The sequence below is a fragment of the Eptatretus burgeri genome, chromosome 8 (genome assembly GCF_056783735.1).
Source record: "Eptatretus burgeri isolate ZD-2024b chromosome 8, Ebu_testis_v1, whole genome shotgun sequence".
Classification (NCBI taxonomy): Eukaryota; Metazoa; Chordata; class Myxini; order Myxiniformes; family Myxinidae; genus Eptatretus; species Eptatretus burgeri.
The window spans coordinates 15,106,262-15,128,579 of NC_140968.1; the positions used below are offsets into that span (position 1 = coordinate 15,106,262).

The window sequence follows — 22,318 nt, forward strand, 5'->3', positions numbered from 1 at the left end:
GGGTGTGCAAAGGAAGGACATTGCATGATGGAGGATGCGCAGTTGGCATGTGACTTGCTCAAGAGAGATCATGGTGAAGAGTGAGACCCAAGCGTGAGTGACTAAACCTCTTCAAGACTAAACCAAACAAAACCACCAGATCCCCCATTCATCCCCTATTAGTTGTCTTCACCCGCCAACAGTGCTGGATCCTTGCCATTCTCGATCAGCCAAGTACTAGATCCTGGTTCTGGTACATCGCCGAACCTTAACACCCATGTACCTGATTGCTCCCAATCTATTGAGACCTTCCGTGACACCTGTGACGATCATCCAACGGTGTCCCCAACTGCATGTACACCACGACCAGTATTGTAGTCTACGTTATACACAGGTATATGCCATATACCCACGAAGAAAGCTCCAGGATTTCCTTATACCCACTTTAGACTGCACAAGGATACGTAACTACATCGTTTTCTGACAGAACTTTCAGTTCATTGATTTTGTTCCCACATACCAGGTGGAGTATAACTACAATAAAATAAGCCTTGCAGGGGAAGCCATCGAATTCATTCATCTCCATTCATAAAATTTAACCCCACTCCAGTGTGGTACTGTTACAAAGCGTGAAACGTGGTGGCTCACTGGCTGTGACATGTGACCGAGACCAGACCTCATGCTCCTGCACCTTCCAACGATGAACACGTGTTTGACAGTCGCTTGTGTTGCAAGTTTTTAATTAGCTAACATTATGAAAAGAAAGCAAACTTCACTCTTTAAGTGTTTTCGTAAGCCTGGCCCTGAAGTTACTGCCACTTCGGATGACACCACAGAAACTGCAGAAAAGGAGCATCCTGATGCTTACACTACACCTGGTAAGTGAAAGTCGCATACAAATTAGTTAATCTCTCTATATTTCCAGCAATGTGTGTGTGTGTGTGTGTGTGTGTGTGTGTGTGTGTGTGTGTGTGTGTGTGTGTGTGTGTGTGTGTGTGTGTGTGTGTGTGTGTGTGTGTGTGTGTGTGTGTGTGTGTGTGTGTGTGTGTGTGTGTGTGTGTGTGTGTGTGTGTGTGTGTGTGTGTGTGTGGATTTACATTTCATGTAAATAGCGAGGGGTGTGTGGGGATTGGCCAATTAATTATTGGTCTATCCTAAGGCGAGCTCAGGGAGGACGGAAAACCACCTGAACATTTTGAGGTATGTTTGGACGTTTTCGGAATTTGTATCGTCATTTTATGTGATTAAAGAAATCGCGGCTTCGCGGCCCGGAGCGTCACGCCTTGGACAGTTGTAGGCCGCAACGGTTCAGGGCCCCCTTCAGCGACCAAAATGGCTTCCTTCACTTTTATAACTGATACCGCCGGATGCCTGAAGTTATTACCTGCACGATGATGTGTGTTGAAATTGTGTGACTTTGTGTTGTCGAGTTATGAGCGAATAAAGGACTTCGCGCCGCTGGCCTATTCGATTCACGTGAGGCCTTCCGGCTGTGATGCAGTTTCACTCTCCCGGCTCTCACGAACGAACGGAAAGATATTTTGGAATTCTGTTTTCAGATTTCCCAGTCGGTTGCCATCGGCTAAATCCCAACGTGGAAAACTAGGTGAAAATCGGAGGATTTTTGGTATTTTGGCGACGAAACCAGCTTTACGTAATTAAAGAACAGGAAATAAAATGCGCTGAATCATTCCCTTTAGTGGTGGTTAATGTAAATAATTTTTTCATTGGTACTTGGAGGTCGGTGAGGTATAGACCGACGAAACGAGGGGTATCATTCGGTTGTCGGACTTGTGATGATTAAATTACAGAAAAAACGATTGTTGTCGGGCCCCGTACATTTCGGTGCCTCGCCATCGAAGGGAACGAAAAATTTTCAATCTGTTTTCGGATTTATCAGTATCTATATATTCTATAGGGTGGTAATGAGATTACCTCGAAAATCCGATCAAAACGACTTATGTTTCGCAGTTTTGCCGCGGCTTGCATTTCGTACTGGGAAAAAACAACATTCCGGAAGGAATTTCTCTTCCACCATCATCCGAATAATTTTTCCGTCGGCAGGAGGACATAGAGGAAGGATAAACTGACAAAATAAGGAGTTCGACCAGGATCTGTGACTTGTAATGATTAAATTAGAGATTTTAAAGGCAGCGGCGGAAAAATTTGCAAATTCACTCCAACGTCTATGACGAACGAACCGAAAGTTATTTTTTAATTCTATTTTTGGATTGTATATTATATAAAGATGTTTCAGGTCGAGGCAATAATATTGTCCGTTCGCTGTGAACCATTGATTGGCCCATGAGGATGAATATTAGGCCGAGTGTGCTATTGCCTTCCATTGAGTTTGGCTTCGGCCGATGCCTCATCCTCATAGTGCTATTGTTCACAACATAGCTCATTATTTTTTTTTTTAATCTTTATCCGACTTAGTGCTTAACAACAATGCTGAAGTCCGGCAAGGATGTGGCGAAGGCAGGGAGGGATTCTGGGATCATCAAAGTCTACTCACGACAATAACCTCGACGACTGCACTGACCAAGACGCTCCAACCGTCTGCACCACCAGCCCAAACACTTCAATAATTATTATATTTTGGATACAGAGAACCATATTGTGGTCACAATGCTCGTACAAACACTGTGATGGGGCAGAATAATCCCCAAGACCGGAGGGCAGTCTGCACGATGATGGTCTCAGCAAATCTGACAACAAGTGTATGAGTTCTGTGACCTCCCACATGTTAAATGACCATTTAAGTATTTTTGTTTCACCTTACGTTCTCTTCTCCAGGATTTGTTGCCAGATACCGTCACGAACTTTTGTTATACAGAACACCGAGAATGATAGGAGATGGATGAGGGTGAAAACGAAGGAAAAAGACGAAGAAGCAAAAAGTTGTGACGCCATTATGTTGTTCTGTCCTCCTTATCTGTGTGAGCACGGGGTGAGCGTGTGGGGGCCATTCCAGGTGAGCGTGTGGGGGCCATTCCAGGGGCCATTCCAGGTGAGCGTGTGGGGACCATTCCAGGTGAGCGTGCAGGGGCCATTCCAGGTGAGCGTGCAGGGGCCATTCCAGGTGAGCGTGCAGCGGGCCATTCCATGTGAGCGTGCGGGGGCCATTCCAGGTGAGCGTGCGGGGGCCATTCCAGGTGAGCATGGTTTTGGCCCACTCGGCCATGTTGTGCTGAGTGATATTATAGTTGATTTCAACCTCATCAAATTGGTGTTTTGTCCCTGGTGCTCCGCTGGGAAATCCCGTCTACCTTTCTGCTTCAGGGGCCGGACGAAGGGGGTCTTCACTTGGTACCCCCCCCTCCCGGGCCCATTCTGACTCTCGGCGCCCCTGAGTGCTCTACCACCGAACTCCACGAAACTCACGAATCCTCCATTTCTCAAGGAACCAACAACAGATGGACGGAGGTGAAAACTTCAACTTCGTCCACTTTCGGTGGAGGATGTGTTGAGAAAACAGGATGGTGAGGTGGGAATCCATTCAAGACTATCTATTTATTACGTACGCACGTTCACACACACACAAAATGAATATTCACAGGAATACTAAAGAGAGGGAGATTAATCAGGACGTGCACCATTACTCACTGAGTGAACTCCTTTATAACAAGGTTTAACGTTAAAAAATCAATGGAGTAAACACACGTCCGTTGTACAATGTCATTATTATCAATATCACAACTTATCAAACTGAACGTTTTTAAGTCCTCTTCTCATTGGTGTAAAAATTATTGAAACACAAAACACAAGATATTAATCAACCTTGGGTCACGTGGCTTTCACCAGAAGAGCTTAATCAGAACAAAAAATATATAAATAATTATATCGAGGTGAAAATATGAACAGAAACGAGGGAAAGGGGCGTGACCACACTGTGACGTCACAGTGGTTGCTCGTGGTTACAATAAGAATTCCAACAATAGGCAGATCTTAACACAGAGGTTTGTCGTTAAATCGTCAGTCCGTGGATTAGCGAACACCAGACATGTCGTGGTTTCTCATCGCTGTGTTCGTGATCACCGTCCTTGGAAGTGGAGCGTCTCGACCACCACAGCAGGTAAGTAGGGATTGTGAGAAATAATGTACTGAACTCGGGGAAGGTACACAGCACGGGGGGAGTTGTTATCTTGCCAAGCGCAGAGCGTTTTGCAAGATCTGTTTTTCCGTTGGTTTGTTTGTGTATTTATTTTTTGTTACAATTGATTTTCAAGTTTCAACTGGTTCTGTAGATCACAGTTTTCGTGCAATCATTCTCAAACTTGATATGTATACTCGTGAGCGCAATAGCTTTCGGCACACAAAATGTTGAAGGTCAAGGTCAAAGGTCAAGGTCACCAGAAGGTCAAACATCAAAATCAACAAAACCCTTAACTTTTGAGTAATTTTTATCGGATCATCACCAAACTTGGTGGATATATAGTATATCGATAGTTGCTCAGCTGATTAGTTTTTGGTGGCGATCGGCCTTGACCTTCATGGTTAGCGCCTCAGGTCGAAGTTGACAATCATGGAGGTCATTTTTAAATCTTTGACTAACAAGATCGAGTAGTACCTCAAATTGAAGCCCAAGAAGAGTGCTTTTCAGACACAGAAAAATTTTGACCACAGAATCTTTTGCTGACGTCATTGACGATATAAATATTTTTGTTTTTGGCAAGATAACCTTCAGCCTATGGCTAAGGTTCGCATCTCGTTTTATTGTAGTTTGGGATAACAGGGCCGGACTTCGGATTTTCGATGGTGGGGGTGTGGGGGAGAGGGTGGTGATGTGGGGGAGAGGTTGGGGGTGTGGGGGAGAGGGTGGGGGTGTGGGGGAGAGGGTGGGGGTGTGGGGGAGAGGTTGGGGTGGGGGTGTGGGGGAGAAGGGGGTGAGGGTGTGGGGGAGAGGGAAGGGATGTGGGGGAGGAGATGCGGAGCTTCAACAAGTTGGAACTCTGAGAAGGAGCTTGATGACGCCGGACCATCGTGCCCGCTGTGGGATTGGATCATACACACAGCACACCGTACCACCATGTTTCATGTGCACACCGTACCACCATGTTTCATGTAGACACCGTATCACCATGTTTCATGTACACACCGTACCACCATGTTTCATGTAGACACCGTACCACCATGTTTCATGCACACACCGTACCACCATGTTTCATGTAGACACCGTACCACCATGTTTCATGTACACAGCATACCACCATGTTTCATGTAGACACCGTACCACCATGTTTCATGCACACACCGTACCACCATGTTTCATGTAGACACCGTACCACCATGTTTCATGTACACACCATACCACCATGTTTCATGTAGACACCGTATCACCATGTTTCATGCACACATCGTACCACCATGTTTCATGTACACACCCAACACACCCAACACACCCCCTGAATAGAAGACGTTTAGTACTCAAACCCAGTGTTTTTAAAATGTGTGTATAAAATAAATATTAAATGATGACAGAGGGTCATCATACAGTTTCTCATTCAGGAATCCTTGAATGACCAGAAACCATTTAGAAACATTCCATGGTCCCAAATTCAAGGTTCATCTAAAACATCCACATCTGGAGAGTGGAATATTAAATAATGATCCCTGAATGTTTCCCCTCCATCTCCTTGGAATGTCCTCTCTCATCATAACCCAGTTCAATGGTTTATTGAACACCTGAACCCCATATTCACCAAGGCAGGTCCATCCTTACAATGGTATCCCATCAGGTCCCACTGCTTCGCCATTTTTCATTCCTCGAAAGTCGGCTGTCTTGTCTGATGACACGTTTTTGTGGAAGTCAAAGATTCCAGGAGTCTCCTTGAACAAGGAGGAGGTCAGTGAGTGTTGGTACACAGTTGAAATCCCATATTTAATCTTCCTTGTTTGTCCTTTAAATTGTTGTGAACCATCTTTACCGTGAGGATGTGATGAGGAACATGAAGAGAGTTTATCTTTGGTTAGAAACTGCAGGTGAACTTTCCCCACCAAGTAAACTTGGAATTTGTCCCTTCAAGGTAAAATCTCCTCCATGTTCGTGTCGATGGAGGAATCTTCACGGTATACCTTGAGTGTATCTGGTACCACACTTTGCACTCCGTGTGCAGTGGATATTGATCCCCGGAAGATCCATCTCTGGGCTGGTGGAGTTTCACAGTTTACACCTTCACCTCTGATCCTGGGTTCAAATCTCGATCCCTCCATAAACTGCCACCCTGGTGTTTCACGTGTCATGTGTGTTACAACCACTGGAGGAACATTAAACATGAAGGATTCATCTCCCAACCCTCATTTATATTGGATGTTAAAGATCCCACGGTGTTTTTTGTAAAGGGAAGGCGAGCTGTCGCCAGCATTCTGAACAAATCACAAATCACTTCCCAAACCCTCTTACAAACCTGTCCTTAACAAGCGTGGTACAAAACATAAACTCTCGAACATTCCATGAACCATTGTGTTTGTTCTCTAAAATTGTCAGGAACATGTTGTTTTGTCAGAAACTTTTTGATTTTGTAAAGTAATTGTAAAAACATTGTTTAGTTTAATTATAAATGAAATAAACATGTTTCTACCCCTGGCCTTGTCTATTTCCACAGGTTTTCCAGAACGATGCTGTTGAGGATGGAGGGATGTCCCTGGGTCGTGATGTCGTGTTCGTCGTGATTGCCTCCCTTGTATTTGTCGGTGTGATTGTGTTTAATCCATCTCGTTGGTTCAACAAGACGAGGTTCAGGAGAAAGCGCTGCATTCACTGGTAAAGAACACAAATGACTTTTCATCAATATTTATATCTTCATCCAAGGGGACAAGATGGCTCAGAGATTTGAAACGAGTTTATCGTGCTCCATGTCTTGTGGGATTATAAGGACGAGCATTTTTTGTTGTTGAAGATAGAATTTGTTGTTTTATTGACTCGAGGAGATAACGAGGTGTCCAAAATCCATGGGTAACATTTTTTCATCCACCGTTTTTGTGGCCATCTTGGATTTCAAAATGGCTGCCATGAAGAAGCCCACCGATGCTGTATAAAATCAAAGTTAAATTTGGTGTAAATACCAACATTTGTACTGATAGAGTTTCAAAATACAAATGTAGATTTACGGGCAGTAAAGATTTATAATCACCTTCGACTTCAACATGGCTGTCTTCGTGAAATCGTGTGGAACAAAGCTCATTTTAAAGGGAAGGGGACACCTTTGGTGAGCTGTTTACAATTATACTTGTGTATTAAATAACCCGTGTATCAAAAATAAGCTGTGAAAGTTTCAGCTCAGTCTGTCTTGTAATTCATGAAAACACTGTTGAAGGCAATCACAGTATTAAACTCAGACACTCGGTAGAGCGCATCCCTCCACCACGTAATACCTGATCCATGAGAACATATCGGGTCCAACACATTTTTGAGATTTCGTGCTATATATCGTTTTTAGCACCAATAACTAAAGGTGAGGAATCGCTTTAAAAAGTAAATAATTCTCATATCCAGTTCTGGATTCAGATCTTCACCAAAACCGAATCACTTTAACAGGGTCCTCCGGTAATTACATCACATGGTTATTTTTATTGGAAACTGGGTAAACTCGACAGAGGACCCGAGGTCACATGGTTGAGTTATTGGCTTTCACGGTCCATGAGTGACCCACCGCATCATGGAATTATCCGTGTGCGATGGCCTGCAATTCGGGTAGGATCTCTAAGTCTTACTCACGTTGTTGTTCTTGTGGACTTTTTTGTTTCACAGCCGACAGTTTTCATCGAAACTTCCTGAAACTTGGCATATATATGTAAAAATCTCCGATTTTGAATTTCCTCTGAGAAAAAAAGTGATGGCATCAAAATATCTCCGCTAATGGAAATCGCCCAAAAAATTATCTCCAAAACTCGGCAAGCTTTTTGAGTTCTGTTTGCAGGAATTGAACAGGGTATCAGCAGAGATTAATTACCGCATATATGATACATGACTATGACGTCATAGCAATTTTATGACGTCATTCCTATTTTTTGATATTTTTTGTTTCACTACCCAGAGTTTTCATCGGATCTTCGTGAAACTTGCCACGTAGATACAGAAAGCCCACGCACAGACAGTAACTATCTCCGATTTTGGAAATTCTTCCTTGCTGTTTCACAACCCAGACTTTTCATCGGATCTTTGTGAAACTTGTTCTTTCAGTCTACAGTTTTCATCGAAACTTCCTGAAACTTGACGTATACATGTAAAAACACCTGCACAGACAGTAACCATCTCCGATTTTGAAAATTCCTCCGACAAAAAAAATTATGACATCAAAATATCTCCGCTAATGGAAATCGCCGAAAAAATTATCTCAAACTAGGCAAGCTTTTTGAATTCTGTTTGCTGGAATCGAACAGGGCATCAGCCGAGATCAATTACAGCACATATGATACAGCACTATGATGTCATATCAATTTTTATGACGTCATTCCTATTTTTTGTTATTTTTTCTTTCACAACCCAGAGTTTTCATTGGATCTTTGTGAAATTTGCCATGTTTATGCAGAAAGCCCATGCACAGGCAGTAACCATCTCCGATTTTGGAAATTCTTCCAAGAACAAAAGTTGAGGTCATAATATCGCCGCAAATGGAAATCGCCGATACCAATATCTTCAAAACTAGGCAAGCTGCTTGAATTTTGTTTGCGGGAATCAAGCCAGGCATTAGCATAGATAATTTTTCATAAACCTGATACATCACAATGACGTCATATTTGTTTTTATGACGTCATCATTTGGATGACAAGGATCTCAGATAATTCGAGCTTGATTTGTTCACACAAAGTAACAATGATGTCATCAGGAAGCTTTTAAAAGGTTTATTATTGAACACTTGTGAATATAAAGTAAAACTCACCTATGAAGTGTTGATTTCCAAGGAATAGTTTGTTCTTCTGAGATGACGGATATTTTTAATCCAAGATGGCCGCCAAATGACATCATGAAAAAATGTTTCCAATGGAATTCCAGTGAAGTGAGACATAAGTGAAATAATGTGACAAAAAGTCACATTATTTCTTTCTTGATCAAAAACAAACACAAAAGTTCACAACATCCTCCACCATTACATTAAATTATTTAAATAATCAAGTGTGATTCATCGTTCCACACCGATCATTTGGACCTTGTTTAAGTTACATCTGCAAGCTCGATATTCCGAATCCTGTAGCATTGTAACACTAGTGGAACATGTTTGTTTATGTTTTACAAAACCATGTAATCAACATTTTACAGGTGATGGAATACTTCATTTTACCTTGAACTGAGAATGTGTGTTTCTCTTGCAGTGTGAAATGTCGATGTAAAAACAAACAGAGACAACAACTGAAAGATGAGCCACCATTGGAAAATAATGTTCAGGAAAACAAACTCCTTGAAATGCAGAAAGTGGAGGGAACGGAGGATCATGATGTGAATGAAAAAATGGAGTTCACGGTGAAACAGAACTTCGGAAATGAAGAACAAGAGGAAGAACAATGTCAAGAGGAGCAAAGTAAAGTTTTACAAGCACAGAAAGAACAACTTCAGGAAAAAGAAAAGATGTTGCTCCAAAAAAAAGGAGATCTCATTCAAAGAGAGAAGTTTGTTCAGGACAGAGAACGTGAGTTCATGGAAATGGACGCGCAACGGAAATTGAACAAAGAATTGTGGTTAAAGGAGGAAGATGAACGGAGGAAACGAGAGGAGGAACAGCAGAGAGAGAAAAAGGAAGCAGAGCAGAAGAAAATAAATGAACAGGAGAGGAAGAAACAAGAAGAGTTAAAGATATGGGAGAAGGAGGAATCCAGACGAGCAAACTGGGAAAAGGATTTTGAGGATGAGAAATTTGAAGTTTGGATCTGGGAAAAGCGTAAAAACACAGAACGTAAGAAGAAAATGGTTGATATAGAAAAGAGAATGTTGGAGGTGAAAAACTGGAAGCAACATGTTCATCAACGTGAGAAAGAATTGCAGAAATATCAGGAACAGGAGCTGGAGCGACAGGGGGTGTTTGATGCCTCCATTCATGAGAAAGATGAAGAGATGAAGAAACAGCAGCTCCATATCCACCAAAAGGGAGAGGAGCTTAATAATCGACAATGTAATCTGAATAAATCAGAGGGAGAGTCTCGTCTGAGAGAGAAAAAGGAACAAGAACACAGAGAGCAATGTGAAGTTGCCTGGAAAACAAGAGAGTTGATTCTCATGGAAAGAGAACAACAGATAAGAGAGAAGAAACGTCATGTGGAGTTGAGGGAGCAAGAGGTCTTGGAGAGAGAAACCAAATTGCAAAAAGCAGGAAATCTTACTGAGGAAGGAGTTGAGGAAGAAGTGATTCTAATAACTGATGATGGGCTCCAGAAGCAACAACTGAAACAGCATGATGTTGATTTGCTCCCACCTGAACCAAAGCCTCAAAGTGATGAAGGGCGGCAGCAGCGACAACAGTACAGTGTTGTTCTTCAACGCCAACCGAACCCTCTCTGTGAAGGCAGGAAACAACAAGTGGAACAGCCTGATGTTGATCATCTGCCGGCCGAACGTAAGCCTCACCATTCGTCTCAGTCCAAGCTTGTCAATGATGAACCAGCGGAGATAGAAAGGCGTAAAAATAACCTCATGTTCCGTGGAGTGAAGGAGGGACAAGGGGAACACGACAAGGAGGTTGTGACAAAATTAATTAAAGCCATGAACCTGAACATAGAGCCCGTACACACTTTCCGCGTTGGACGGTACATTGAGAACAGATTCAGACCAATGAAAGTTGTGTTCAGTTGTGAGTCGGATCGGAATCTTGTTCTTACCAACAACAAGAAGGTTCGCAATTTAACTGATCCCTCTCTCTGGACAAAAACATTTTTATCACTCCGGATTACACTCAGCTCCAAAGAGAAAAACAAGAGATGCTGCTGAGTGATCTTGGTAAAAAGAGAGAAAGTGACCCAAACGGGAGATATACCATCAAAGGAGACAAAGTAGTCCTCCTGAAGAATCCCAAGGGCAAGCCTCATCTCCAAAGATAACGACTTTCCCTCCTCATCTCCCATCTCCTATCACAGACTCCTCACGTGACACACATTAAAGGAGGAAAAAAACATTTAAGGGGGAAAAAAAACACAAAACAAACATTTAAGGGGGAAAAAAACACAAAAAAAAACATTCAAGGAGAATATTCCGTTGAAACAAATTCACTTTGACGCAGGGTCTCTTACAAACACGTGAATGTAACTGAGATCATAATGGAGCAATTACTGAAACATCTGATCATACAGTCATGGACAGGGAGTTCACTCCTGATAGACATCTTGCATTTCATGAGGACAGGAACCTGAACCTTCGTCGTGAAGGAACGAAAGTTGAGGAAAACCATGGTGGGATCGTGTTGGTGAAAATCAATCTATCACCATCTCACTTTGTTCATTGGCTGCCTTGGGAACGGAAGCCTCACCCTGATGATCGGCAGCAACAGCAGAAGCCATATTGCATGCAGGACCTTCAACAGGTAAGCACTCTTCAATACTTTGGGGCAGGTGGGTTGAACACACAATGGGTGCAAACACAGCCAACCACTGTGGTATAGTCTGCGGGCCTGAGGGGCAGGGCATGGTGGTGGAGGAGTGGTCGGGGTGGTCATCGTGTCTGCCAGGGATATAAGGAGTGCGCGCCGCCTGAGGCGTTGTAGTGATGCCGTAGTCGCCCGGCTTGTGAGTGTACTGAGTACGTAATAAAGGAGAGCTGCGGGCAAAGTACGCCTGCGCTCGCGCTTGTGCAACACAGCCCGGCTCGACTGTTCCCCCGCTCGTGTCTGCCTGCTAAGCGTCTCTATCACGACACTACAGTTGGCTGACGAGGATCTTCGGATCGGCGTGTGCAGGGTGGTGGCTGGGTTCGTAGTGGCAGCGAGTAACTCAGCGCACCTCGCGCGGTTCGAGGTTCCGGAGGAGTGCGCATCGCGGAGAGCGTGTCGCAGGTTCGCTCGCCGCGCGCACAAACTCCGGAGCCAGGAGGCTCTCCGGCGCGGCCGGCTCAGGCATGACAGGAAGTCGGGGCACGGCACGCGGACGCGTGCCCGCCTTCGTCGGAGTCGACTTCGGCCACGTCGAGTGGGCAACGGCCGCGCTCAGTGTTCGTTTTATTGATATGAGGCACGACAAATCGGGGGAATGATTTCTGCAAAGCCACGGCTAAAGAACGAAGACACGCAGTTCGGCTCGAATGCAGCGTTGGCCGTCACGCAAGCTCTGAAGAATGTCCGGGGTCTCGATGGTCGGTGCGCAGCAGGTGGTCCGGAGGTCAGCGCGATGTGCCAGGCGCGTACGGCCGCGCGCACGGTCTGCGGCGCGGGTCGTGGACGGCTTTTGCGATACGATCACGTGGACGGCGGTCTGAGCACTCGAGGACGTCTACGGTGTGTGTGCCGAGAGTCATCGCCCATCATTACAGTCATAGATGGCGGCGTGCGATGCGGTCCTTCCATCCCGGGTCAAGACCTACTGCCGGCATGGTGTTCGGTGCATGGCGTGCACGGTAACGCCCCAGGTCGAGTTTGGCGGCCTGGGCACGGAGATTCCAGCGACCCGGAGCGGGAGATGCTGCCGGTGTTAGACCTGCTTCCAATTGATCCGGAGATGACAAGATTAGTGGCAGGGGAGGTTGAGGTGACCGGGGCACTGATGCTGCCCATGTTGAGCCTGGTTTCAGTTGGTCCTACGGTGACAGGACCGATGCCAGTGAATGTCGAAGTGATCGGGGCACTGATCGGGTGTCGAGTTGAGTCCACTCGTGCTGCCCTCGCATCGCACACGTATGCCGGTCAGGCACTGCCGGCGGTTGGTAGGGCGCACGTCGTGATTGCCCAGCGGGGCCAGCGGGTTGCGCTTCCGAGGTTCGTGGTGCGAGGGGATGGGCCCGCCCTTTTGGGTCGGGACTGGCTGGCGCACCGCGGGCTGGATCTCCAGTTCGTACCTCCAGGTGTGCCGGTGCTCCCTTCGATGTTTTCGTCGAGACCCGAGGGCGAGGTTCTGGCGGCGGGAGCCGCATCGATGCAACGGGAGCGGCCGTTCGTTGCTGCCTGCAATGGTGGTGTGCGGTGCGGAAGCAGCAGGAGCCGTGCCAGCTCTCGCGATGAGCTCTCGCGCGTCGGCTGCGTTCATGGTGCGAGGTGCGCCTGTGTTGTTCGGGCAGCTTCAACGGGTTGCGGTGAGCCCGTGGCGTTAAAGGAAGTCACGAGTCACAACTTCGAGTCGACAACCAAGAGACGGACTCGTGATGTGGGTTATGGGTTGCTGTTCATTGCATATTTGTTTTTCATTGCTCTAGTGATGCGGTTTAACGTTGTTGAAATAAATGCCAACAGTTCATGTGTGAGAATAGGTTTGGCTGAGATCAATCGATGGGATTTGTATTATGATCAATGTGATGTGGGGGCTTTGGGAGCGGTGGGGGCGAATAAAGAGGGTTTTTTGGCCTCCAGTTGCCCCAGGCCACGGGTAGTTGCTTTGTCAGGTGCTGGGATTTTATCAAAAGAACGCGCTGTATGGAAAAATGAGTTTGCAATGGTTCCAGTGATGTTCCTAGTGATTTATGACGAGCCTGTTGTTAAAGTGTGGTTTGAATGGAGTTGCGACCGTCTAACTGCCGTGGGGGTCTCGGAGATCGACTCGGAGCCGGGACTGGTGCGCTGGTCAGCGTTACCCCCACCTCTGCTTTCGGCAAGGTCAGACGTGCCTGGCGCCTGGGGCGCGGCTCTCTGGGTTCGCTCAAGGCCGTTTTGGCCATGCGGTGGAATCTCAACTGATTGTGGTGCGTGGGTTGTTGTGGAGTGTTTGTTGCTTCCAGCCAAGGGCGCTGTTCAGCGCCCCCACCAAGGTCGGTCGGGTCTGGCGGTGGCGCCGCGGGTTCCAGACAGCGGGGGTCCGGCCTCGAAAGGTTTATCTGTTTCAGGTCTGGCTGGGGAAGAGGTGCCGCCTTATGGGCCGGAGGCGTTTGATGGTGCCGGGGGAGGTTTGCTCGGGAGGTCGCCGCGACCTCGCCAAGGGCCATGTAAGCATGAGCCGCCTGGGGGCGTTTTTGCTGCGTAGTGCTGCTGTGCTTCTCGTCTTGCTGCTTCACTCGCTCGCATCGACACATTATATGATGTGGTGTGCTTTTATACTATGCTGCTTCTTTTTTGTACCTTGTCTGCTTTATACCGTGGTATTTCGTGCTGTTTATGCTTATTATGATGGTGATCATTTTATAATCATAGTTTTAGGAGGGAGGAGTGTGGTATAGTCTGCGGGCCTGCGGGGCAGGGCTTGGTGGTGGAGGAGTGGTTGGGGTGGTCATCGTGTCTGCCAGGGATATAAGGAGTGCGCGCCGCCTGAGGCGTTGTAGTGATGCCGTAGTCGCCCGGCTTGTGAGTGTACTGAGTACGTAATAAAGGAGAGCTGCGGGCAAAGTACGCCCGCGCTCGCGCTTGTGCAACACAGCCCGGCTCAACTGTTCCCCCGCTAGTGTCTGCCTGCTAAGCATCTCTATCACGACACTACAACCACAAGATCAAACATCAAGAAAAATAAGTTTTGAGACTTCGTCTTTTACAGACATTGCTGTTAATACTTCCTTCCATAAAGAAGAGTGTCCTTAATTGTGGAGATAATTGTAATTATAATTTTTGTGGGAAGGTAACTTCTTGTCGTGATCATCCCCATCCAGAATAAAAAAACAAAACAACTTCAACTCCCTTCAATTGGATGAGATCACCTGATTCACCTTGTCCTTTGTTTCCTGTTCCATCCGTGCCTTTCCTTTTGTTTTCTTTTCTGACAAGTTATCAAACTGATTGAGATTTCAATTTATCGAATCTTTCATATTTCTATTGTTTTTCCAAAGGTCCCTCAGAAGAGGTGCTCGTTCCCTCCTCCACCCCTCACCTGAAACCATCCTTCCTGTTGGAACGTAAGTTGACAAGATTCTTGCTTTACATTACAAATTACAATTTAAAACTTTGTCTAAACTACCTCTTCTTCACGTGCATCATGTCCCATTTTGTCTGTGCCTCAGAAGTGTTGAGGATAAACTCATATTTTTCTGAATTCCAAAACTTACAAACACCAAGCAAATCTTCCCGTTGGTAGAAGTCTCGCATGAGTGTTACTGTATCTGTACAAAAGTCATTATACACACCTGGATGATCATTGAAATTAGTTGTTTGAAAAACTTCAGTGCAAATCCAGTGTGAGTTTGTGATGAAGAAAATAAAGATGTGAAATTGAAGGCAAAACAAAAGAAAAATTGAAAAGAGATGCAGAAAACAATTGAGAGGATACAGTGTTTCCAGGATTGTGTTGGAAGGAATGATAATGATGGAGGTTATCCCGACGTCGCTGTCCAGTTGTTTTGATTTCCTTTTGTTGATGTTTGTGCAAAAGGAAGGAGTTGTAGTAATGGCCGCAGGAGAAGAAGGTGTCATGTTTGGCAGTGGATCCATCATCACTCCATCGTCGAAGAGCTCCAGCAAGGTAAGATGAAACTTCAGACTCTTCCAGATGGTCGATCCAAGATGTTTTTTTTAAAGAAACAAGAGTCTCCAGAACTACAGGTACTTAAACCTTCCATCGACCTTATTTAATCACTTGCACCCTTTTTACGTCCATGTTTTTCAATTTGTCATTTCCTTGCTTGTCTCTCTATAAGGGTGTGCGTGTGCGTGCCTGTACATGCGTGCGTGCTTGCGTGTCCCCTCCATAACTCCAAGACCATGAAACCTCGCAGCCTGAAACTTTGCAAGTATGTTAAGGGAACTCCAAGGGAGTGCGTGAATGAAAATTGGTTGCTTGGCTTCATTCAAACCCCCTCCCCCTTTTGAAGATAATTAACGGCATTATTTAATTATCCTTTATCAAGGCTCATCCTTCGTCACTTTGCTGTCCCTCGCTGTTCATGTCTTTTGGGGGTATTATTTTTTTTTCATCTTTTTTGGCCTGTTCAACAGAGCCTTGACTTGGAATAGGCCACAACAATTTCTTACCGATAAGGTGGTGAGAAATAATTTTTTTACTTTCCTCAATCTTATCATCGAATGCCTCATCTTCATTATTCATGCCTTCAAATCGCTTATAAACACCTGGAGATGCCAGTGTCCATGGCGTAATTTAATTTCTGCACATACAGTAACGTCTTGAATCTGTTATTAGTGTTAACATTTTTGTTTGATCTACTTTCATTATCCACTCGTCACTTCCACGTAGATACATATAAAAAAAAAATAACATTCACATCTCCCATCAACAGTCTGTGTTGGCCCTGCAGTGCCTCTGGTGTTGCCTCACCCACTGATAATGTTGTGCAATTTTCTTGAAAGGCAGAAGGACAGGAAGATAGAAGAACACAAAGAAGACAAAAAACAAAGATTAACAAAATACCAGAGCGGCAGGAACTCTGTGACATCAAGAAGCAAACACAGCAACAATGACTACATTCTGTCCTCCCGTATCCGCATCTCCAGTTCAAGCCGATGAAACCTTTGTTGCCCCTGTGTGAAGCGGGGCCATCGCCGTAAAATACAAAACACACAGGAAATGGCACTCTGTGTTGAGGCGCGGCGGTGAAGGTCATGTTTAACCCTCGACCTGTCAAAGATCCCCGGGGGGTTAAATATCACGGAAAGGTAAGCATTGGTCTTATTTTGATGCATGGTGCTTGCTTGTAATATCTATCTATAATTACAGCAATGTGTGTGTATGTGTGTGTGTGTGTGTGTGTGTGTGTGTGTGTGTGTGTGTGTGTGTGTGTGTGTGTGTGTGTGTGTGTGTGTGTGTGTGTGTGTGTGTGTGTGTGTGTGTGTGTGTGTGTGTGTGTTTGACCGCTGTTTCTCGACAACCACTGGTCCGATCTCATTGAAACTTGCCAGGTATATTGCTGGGGACCTGAGGATGTGTCTTTTCAAGGTTTGATATTAATCGGACAAGTGCTTCCTTGTTATGGCCATTTATTTACCAAACCAATGGGAAGACACGTTGTTGTGTGGGCGTGGCCGATGGGGAAGGGAAGCACAGCCACGTTCCCCATTACGGGTTACAACGTACGGGCTTCCGCAGAGTGATGACCGTGTATTCTAATAATTTCTCGATTTCTTATGCGCATTTATAGATAAACACAATGGACCAAGTTATGATTGTTTTCATATTAGACGGTGTATAAATTTCGGGAACATCAGAGTGCTGGAATGCTTTGAACCAGGAAGTATATTTTTTCTCTCTCTTCTCTTCTCTTTTTGTTTTTCCTTGCCACGACATTGCGAAAAGGTAAAATACGTTGGCGCTAATTGAATAATTGGGTATTAAAAATAAATTTCGAACAATCGGAACTGCGAATAATATCGAAGTTCCGGGTCACGAACGTACGGGCACGTGAGAGCGAAGAAACGGCCTGTGTGGTTTATTTATTTATTATTATTATTATTATTTTTTTTTTTTTTTACGGGCACGGACTGGTCACAAGAAATGTGGGACTCCATATGTTACATTTACGTATTAGATATTGCTAAATCTCACGCTAACCACATCACAATGGTAAAGGGTGTGTTAGGCATTGCACACGATGATACTTTTTTAAACATCGGGTAAATACCCCTGGGCGCTCACCTGTTAATGGCTGGATAAGATAACCCGGGAATGACGAGCAGGAATGGATGACCCACAAAATATATCATGGAGAAGAAAGTAAACACCAATGTTTATTTTGTTTTTTTTAAATTACGTGAACAAACTTTAACATGACGGATGATAAAGGTAGTGTTCAAATTTCATCGAAATTGGCTGCGAAAGGAAATTAAGGTTTTGGTGAAGAAAGGAATTGCACATGTTGCAGGGCAACCCCCCCCCACCCCCTCTCAAAAACTCTCTCGAGAGAGTAGACACCAATTTGATTTATGAGCTCGCCTGTTCAAAGAACAGAGAGCTCAAGCAATACCCCCGGAGTGAGCGTGAGCGTTAGTGTCAGCGTCAGCGTGAGACTGAGCGTGAGTGTGAAAATGTTAAAAAATTTTGGTGCAAGTTATTTTTTCCTTTCTAAAGTTTTTTTTTTTTTTATCCACACTATTTTTTATACACCCGATTTATATATATATATATATATATATATATATATATATATATATATATATATATATATATATATATATATATATATATATATATATATATATATATATATATATATATACATATATATATATATATATATATATATATATATATATATATATACATACATATATACATATATATTTATATATATATATATATATATATATACATACATATATACATATATATATATATATATATTTATATATATATATATATATGTATATATATATCGGGGCGTATTATGTGTCATCCGTCTGTCTGTCTGTCTGTCCGACCATCTGTCCGTTCCTGTCCGCACTCCAACTCCTGAAGTTTTCAACTTTCCCGTTTCATATTTGGTACATCGGTAAAGACTGTGGAGACGGTGTGTCACGACATACGGTGGTCATCAAAAGTGGTTGCCATGGCAACCAGTATGCTGTTTTCAATCCGTTCCTTGTCCACACTCTAACTATCAAAGTTTTCAACTTTCACGTTTCATATTTGGTACATAGGTACAGACTGTAGAGACGGTGTGTCCTGACATACGTTCGTCATCTTAAGTGGTTGCCATGGCAACCAGGATGCTGTTTCCCGTGTCGTCGCACAATTCTGTACACACCTTGTTCTGGCGTATATTGTGCTCACTTGCGCTCTTGTTACTAATTGCAATATACAAATACAGACTGTATATTGCTTCAAAATTATTTGGATCAGACTTCACTGCAATGCTTTATAAATAATATTAATAATTAGACGAGTCTGTTAAAAACAATAAATGTATAAACAGGCAAGCATTGGGTGGCTTTGACACCAACTCTGGTTTATATACATGGTCGAGACTCATGTAAGAGATCAATCACAGAACAGATCAGGACACATCACAAAGGGAACAGCAGGAGAAAGGGGAAAAGCCAATTGCAGAGCAGAAGGTGAAGGTAGATGGAGACAGACAAACAAGGGATGCAGACAAGGATGAAGGTTGGGGGGGCGTGAACATGAGGGTGGACAAGGTGCATTCATGAGAAAAAAAATTGGGAGGGTGGGGGTGGTTTAACAGGTGAAGATAGTATCAAGGCTTTGGATGCAGAATGACCTACGATACTGGTGAACAGCTGTCGAAAGACCCACAGGGAAGAAGGAGATGGAAAATTATGTGGAAGGCAGTTCCAGAGGTGGGAAAAAGAGAAGAATAAATGAGTTGAGTTGAGCAGCGGTTCTGGATTTAGGCAGTTTCACTCGGAGGGGTTGACTGGTAAACCGCATGCGTCCTGCAGATACTTGGGTAGACAGAACAAAGAGAGGACAGAGGGATCAAGACCAGAAATGAGACGGAGGAAGACACACAGACCACTGACCCATCAGTGATAGCGAAGTGATATGCCCATAGACTCACCTTCATTGCAATGATCTTGAAAGCCTTTGTTTCCATGGCATCAAGCTGAGCAAGATGTGAAGCAGGGGAGCCAGCCCAGAAGGGCGAGCAGTACTCCATCAAGCTGTGAATGAAAGCCTTGCAGGTTGATGGGAGTTATGGTGTGCAAAGGAAGGACATTGCATGATGGAGGATGCACAGTTGGCATGCGACTTGCTCAAGAGAGATCATGGTGAAGAGTGAGACCCAAGCGTGAGTGACAACCTCTTCAAGACTAAACCTAACAAAACCACCAGATCCCACATTCATCCCCTATTAGTTGTCTTCACCCGCCAACTGGATTCACTTCACTGGATCCTTGCCATTCCCTATCAGCCAAGTACTAGATCCTGGTTCTGGTACATCGCCGAACCTTAACACCCATGGACCTGATTGCTTCCAATCTATTGAGACCATCCGTGACACCTGTGACGATAATCCAACGGTGTCCCCAACTGGATGTACACCACGACCAGTAGTGTAGTCTACGTGACATGCAGGTATACGCCATATACCCATTAAGAAAGCTCCAGGATTTCCTTATACCCACTTAAAACTGCGCAAGGATACGTAACTATATAGTTTTCTGACAACTTTCAGTTCATTGATTTTGTTCCCACATTCCGGGAAGAGTATAACTGCAATAAAATAAGCCTTGCAGGGAAAGCCATCAACTTCATTCATCTCCATTCATACAATTCAACCCCACTCCAGTGTGGTGCTGTTACAAAGCCTGAAACGTGGTGGCTCACTGGCTATGACACTTGACCGAGACCTGACCTCATGATCCCGCACCTTCCAACGATGAACACGTGTTTGACAGTCACTTGTGTTGCAAGTTTTTAATTAGCTAACATTATGAAAAGAAAGCAAACTTCACTCTTTAAGTGTTTTCGTAAGCCTGACCCTGAAGTTCCTGCCGCTTCGAATGACACTACAGAAACTACAGAAAAGGAGCATCCTGATGCTAACGCCACACCTGGTAAGTGAAAGTCGCATACAAATTAGTTAAACTCTCTATAATTCCAGCAATCTCTGTGTGTGGGGGGGGGGGGGGGGATTTACATTTCATGCAAATTGAGATTGGGTGGGTGGGGGATTGGCCAATTAATTATTGGTCTATCCTAAGGCGAGCTCAGGGAGGACGGAAAACCACCTGAACATTTTGAGGTATGTTTGGACGTTTTCGGAATTTGTATCGTCATTTTATGTGTTTAAAGAAATCGCGGCTTCGCGGCCCGGAGCGTCACGCCTCAGACAGTTGTAGGCTGCAACGGTTCCCGGCCGCTTTCGCGACCAAAATAGCTTCTTTCACCTTTATAACTGATATCGCCGGATGCCTGACGGGAGATAAACCCGAGGAATCGGGATGCCAGGGAAAGCCGTAACCCTGGCGCGGAAGGTCCCTACCGACTCACTTTTTCACTCACAGATACAGACTCACTGTTGTTGATGAATACTCAAGGTTCCCATTTGCATTCCCCTGCTCGGATATGACCTCAGGCATTGTCGTGAAATGTCTCTCTGACCTCTTTGCCATGTTTGGGAAACCTTCATACATACATTCAGACAGAGGACCGGGTTTCATGTCGGCCGGGCTAAAACAGTTCCTATTTGAGCATGGCATAGCAACTAGTCGAACGATGGGTTACAACCCACAGGGTAATGGGTAGGTGGAACGGTATAATGGGTCATTTGGAAAGCCGTAACCCTGGCGCTGAAATCGAGAGGACTGGGGCCCGAGCGGTGGGAGGTTACCCTTCCCGATGCCCTGAATTCCATACGCTCTTTGCTCTGTATGTCCATCAATGCTATTCCGCACGAACGAATGTTTACTCACCAACGACGATATACTGGCAGCCAATCGTTGCCCAACTGGCAAACCTATCCGGGAACAGTGTTCATGAAGTGACCGGTACGACAAAGCAAGTATGAACCAATGGTGGAGAAGGTCGAACTCATCGATGCTGATCCTGAGTATGCTCATGTTAGACTTCCTGATGGCAGGGAGACTACTGTGTCAGTTCGCCATCTGGCTCCCGCAGGTACTCTTCCCGCAGGTACTCCTCCATCTGGTACTCCTCCCTCTAACATTCCCTCCCCAGGTGTTTCCCCCTCAGGAACTCCTCCACCCGAGAATGGTGGCGACGGAGCTGCCGCGTTCCACCCGAGAGCGATCGAGGAGTCATCCCCGGCACGAGTCGAGGCTCCCCAAGAGGATCGGAAGCCTCCCTCAAGTGAAACCACCATTTACTCCTGGAGAGCTCGATGGATACAACCCCCTCGACGACTCGATCTGTAAAGGGGATTATCGGCATCCCTCGATGGCACCTTACCATGCTTCTAAAACTCAAAATAATCCTCACTGCTTGAAATGTATGCTCCGAAAGCTTTGAAGTAATCATGGTGCATCAGTTGAGCCTCTCGTAACATTTTAAAGACGGGGAGAATGTGATGAAATAAAGGATGAAGTGACGTGCGATCACGTGACGCGTGGCTCGCACACGGGACAGATAAAACCGAGATGCCGCGCGGTCGGTGGGATTGTCCCTGGGGCATTGTCATTTACGGCGGTGGTTCACTTGGTGCTCGTTGAATGGTTAGAATTGAGAGTATATCGGACTCCGTGTTATGCTGGCGAATTGCTGATATATTTTGTGGTGATCGACTGCACATGTATTCCTTTTGTGTCTGTAGAGATGGCTTCAATCAAGTGAAATAAAGCCTTATACTCCGAAGGTCTTTCTCTCGCATTCACTTCAATTACCTGCACGATGATGTGTGTTGAATTTGTGTGACTTTGTGTTG

The 22,318-nt window shown here is 44.9% G+C and overlaps 1 protein-coding gene across 1 annotated transcript; it reads left to right on the forward strand.

Moving 5' to 3' along the window:
• The first annotated feature begins 2,989 nt into the window (after positions 1–2,989).
• Positions 2,990–15,735, forward strand: LOC147021175 (uncharacterized). Its single transcript, XM_085891019.1, is given in 6 exon segments — positions 2,990–3,461; positions 6,585–6,742; positions 9,292–10,823; positions 10,826–11,486; positions 14,858–14,923; positions 15,397–15,735. Coding segments are annotated over 4 exon segments (1,875 nt in total). The 5' UTR covers positions 2,990–3,458; the 3' UTR covers positions 11,008–11,486; positions 14,858–14,923; positions 15,397–15,735.
• The last annotated feature ends 6,583 nt before the right edge of the window (positions 15,736–22,318 follow it).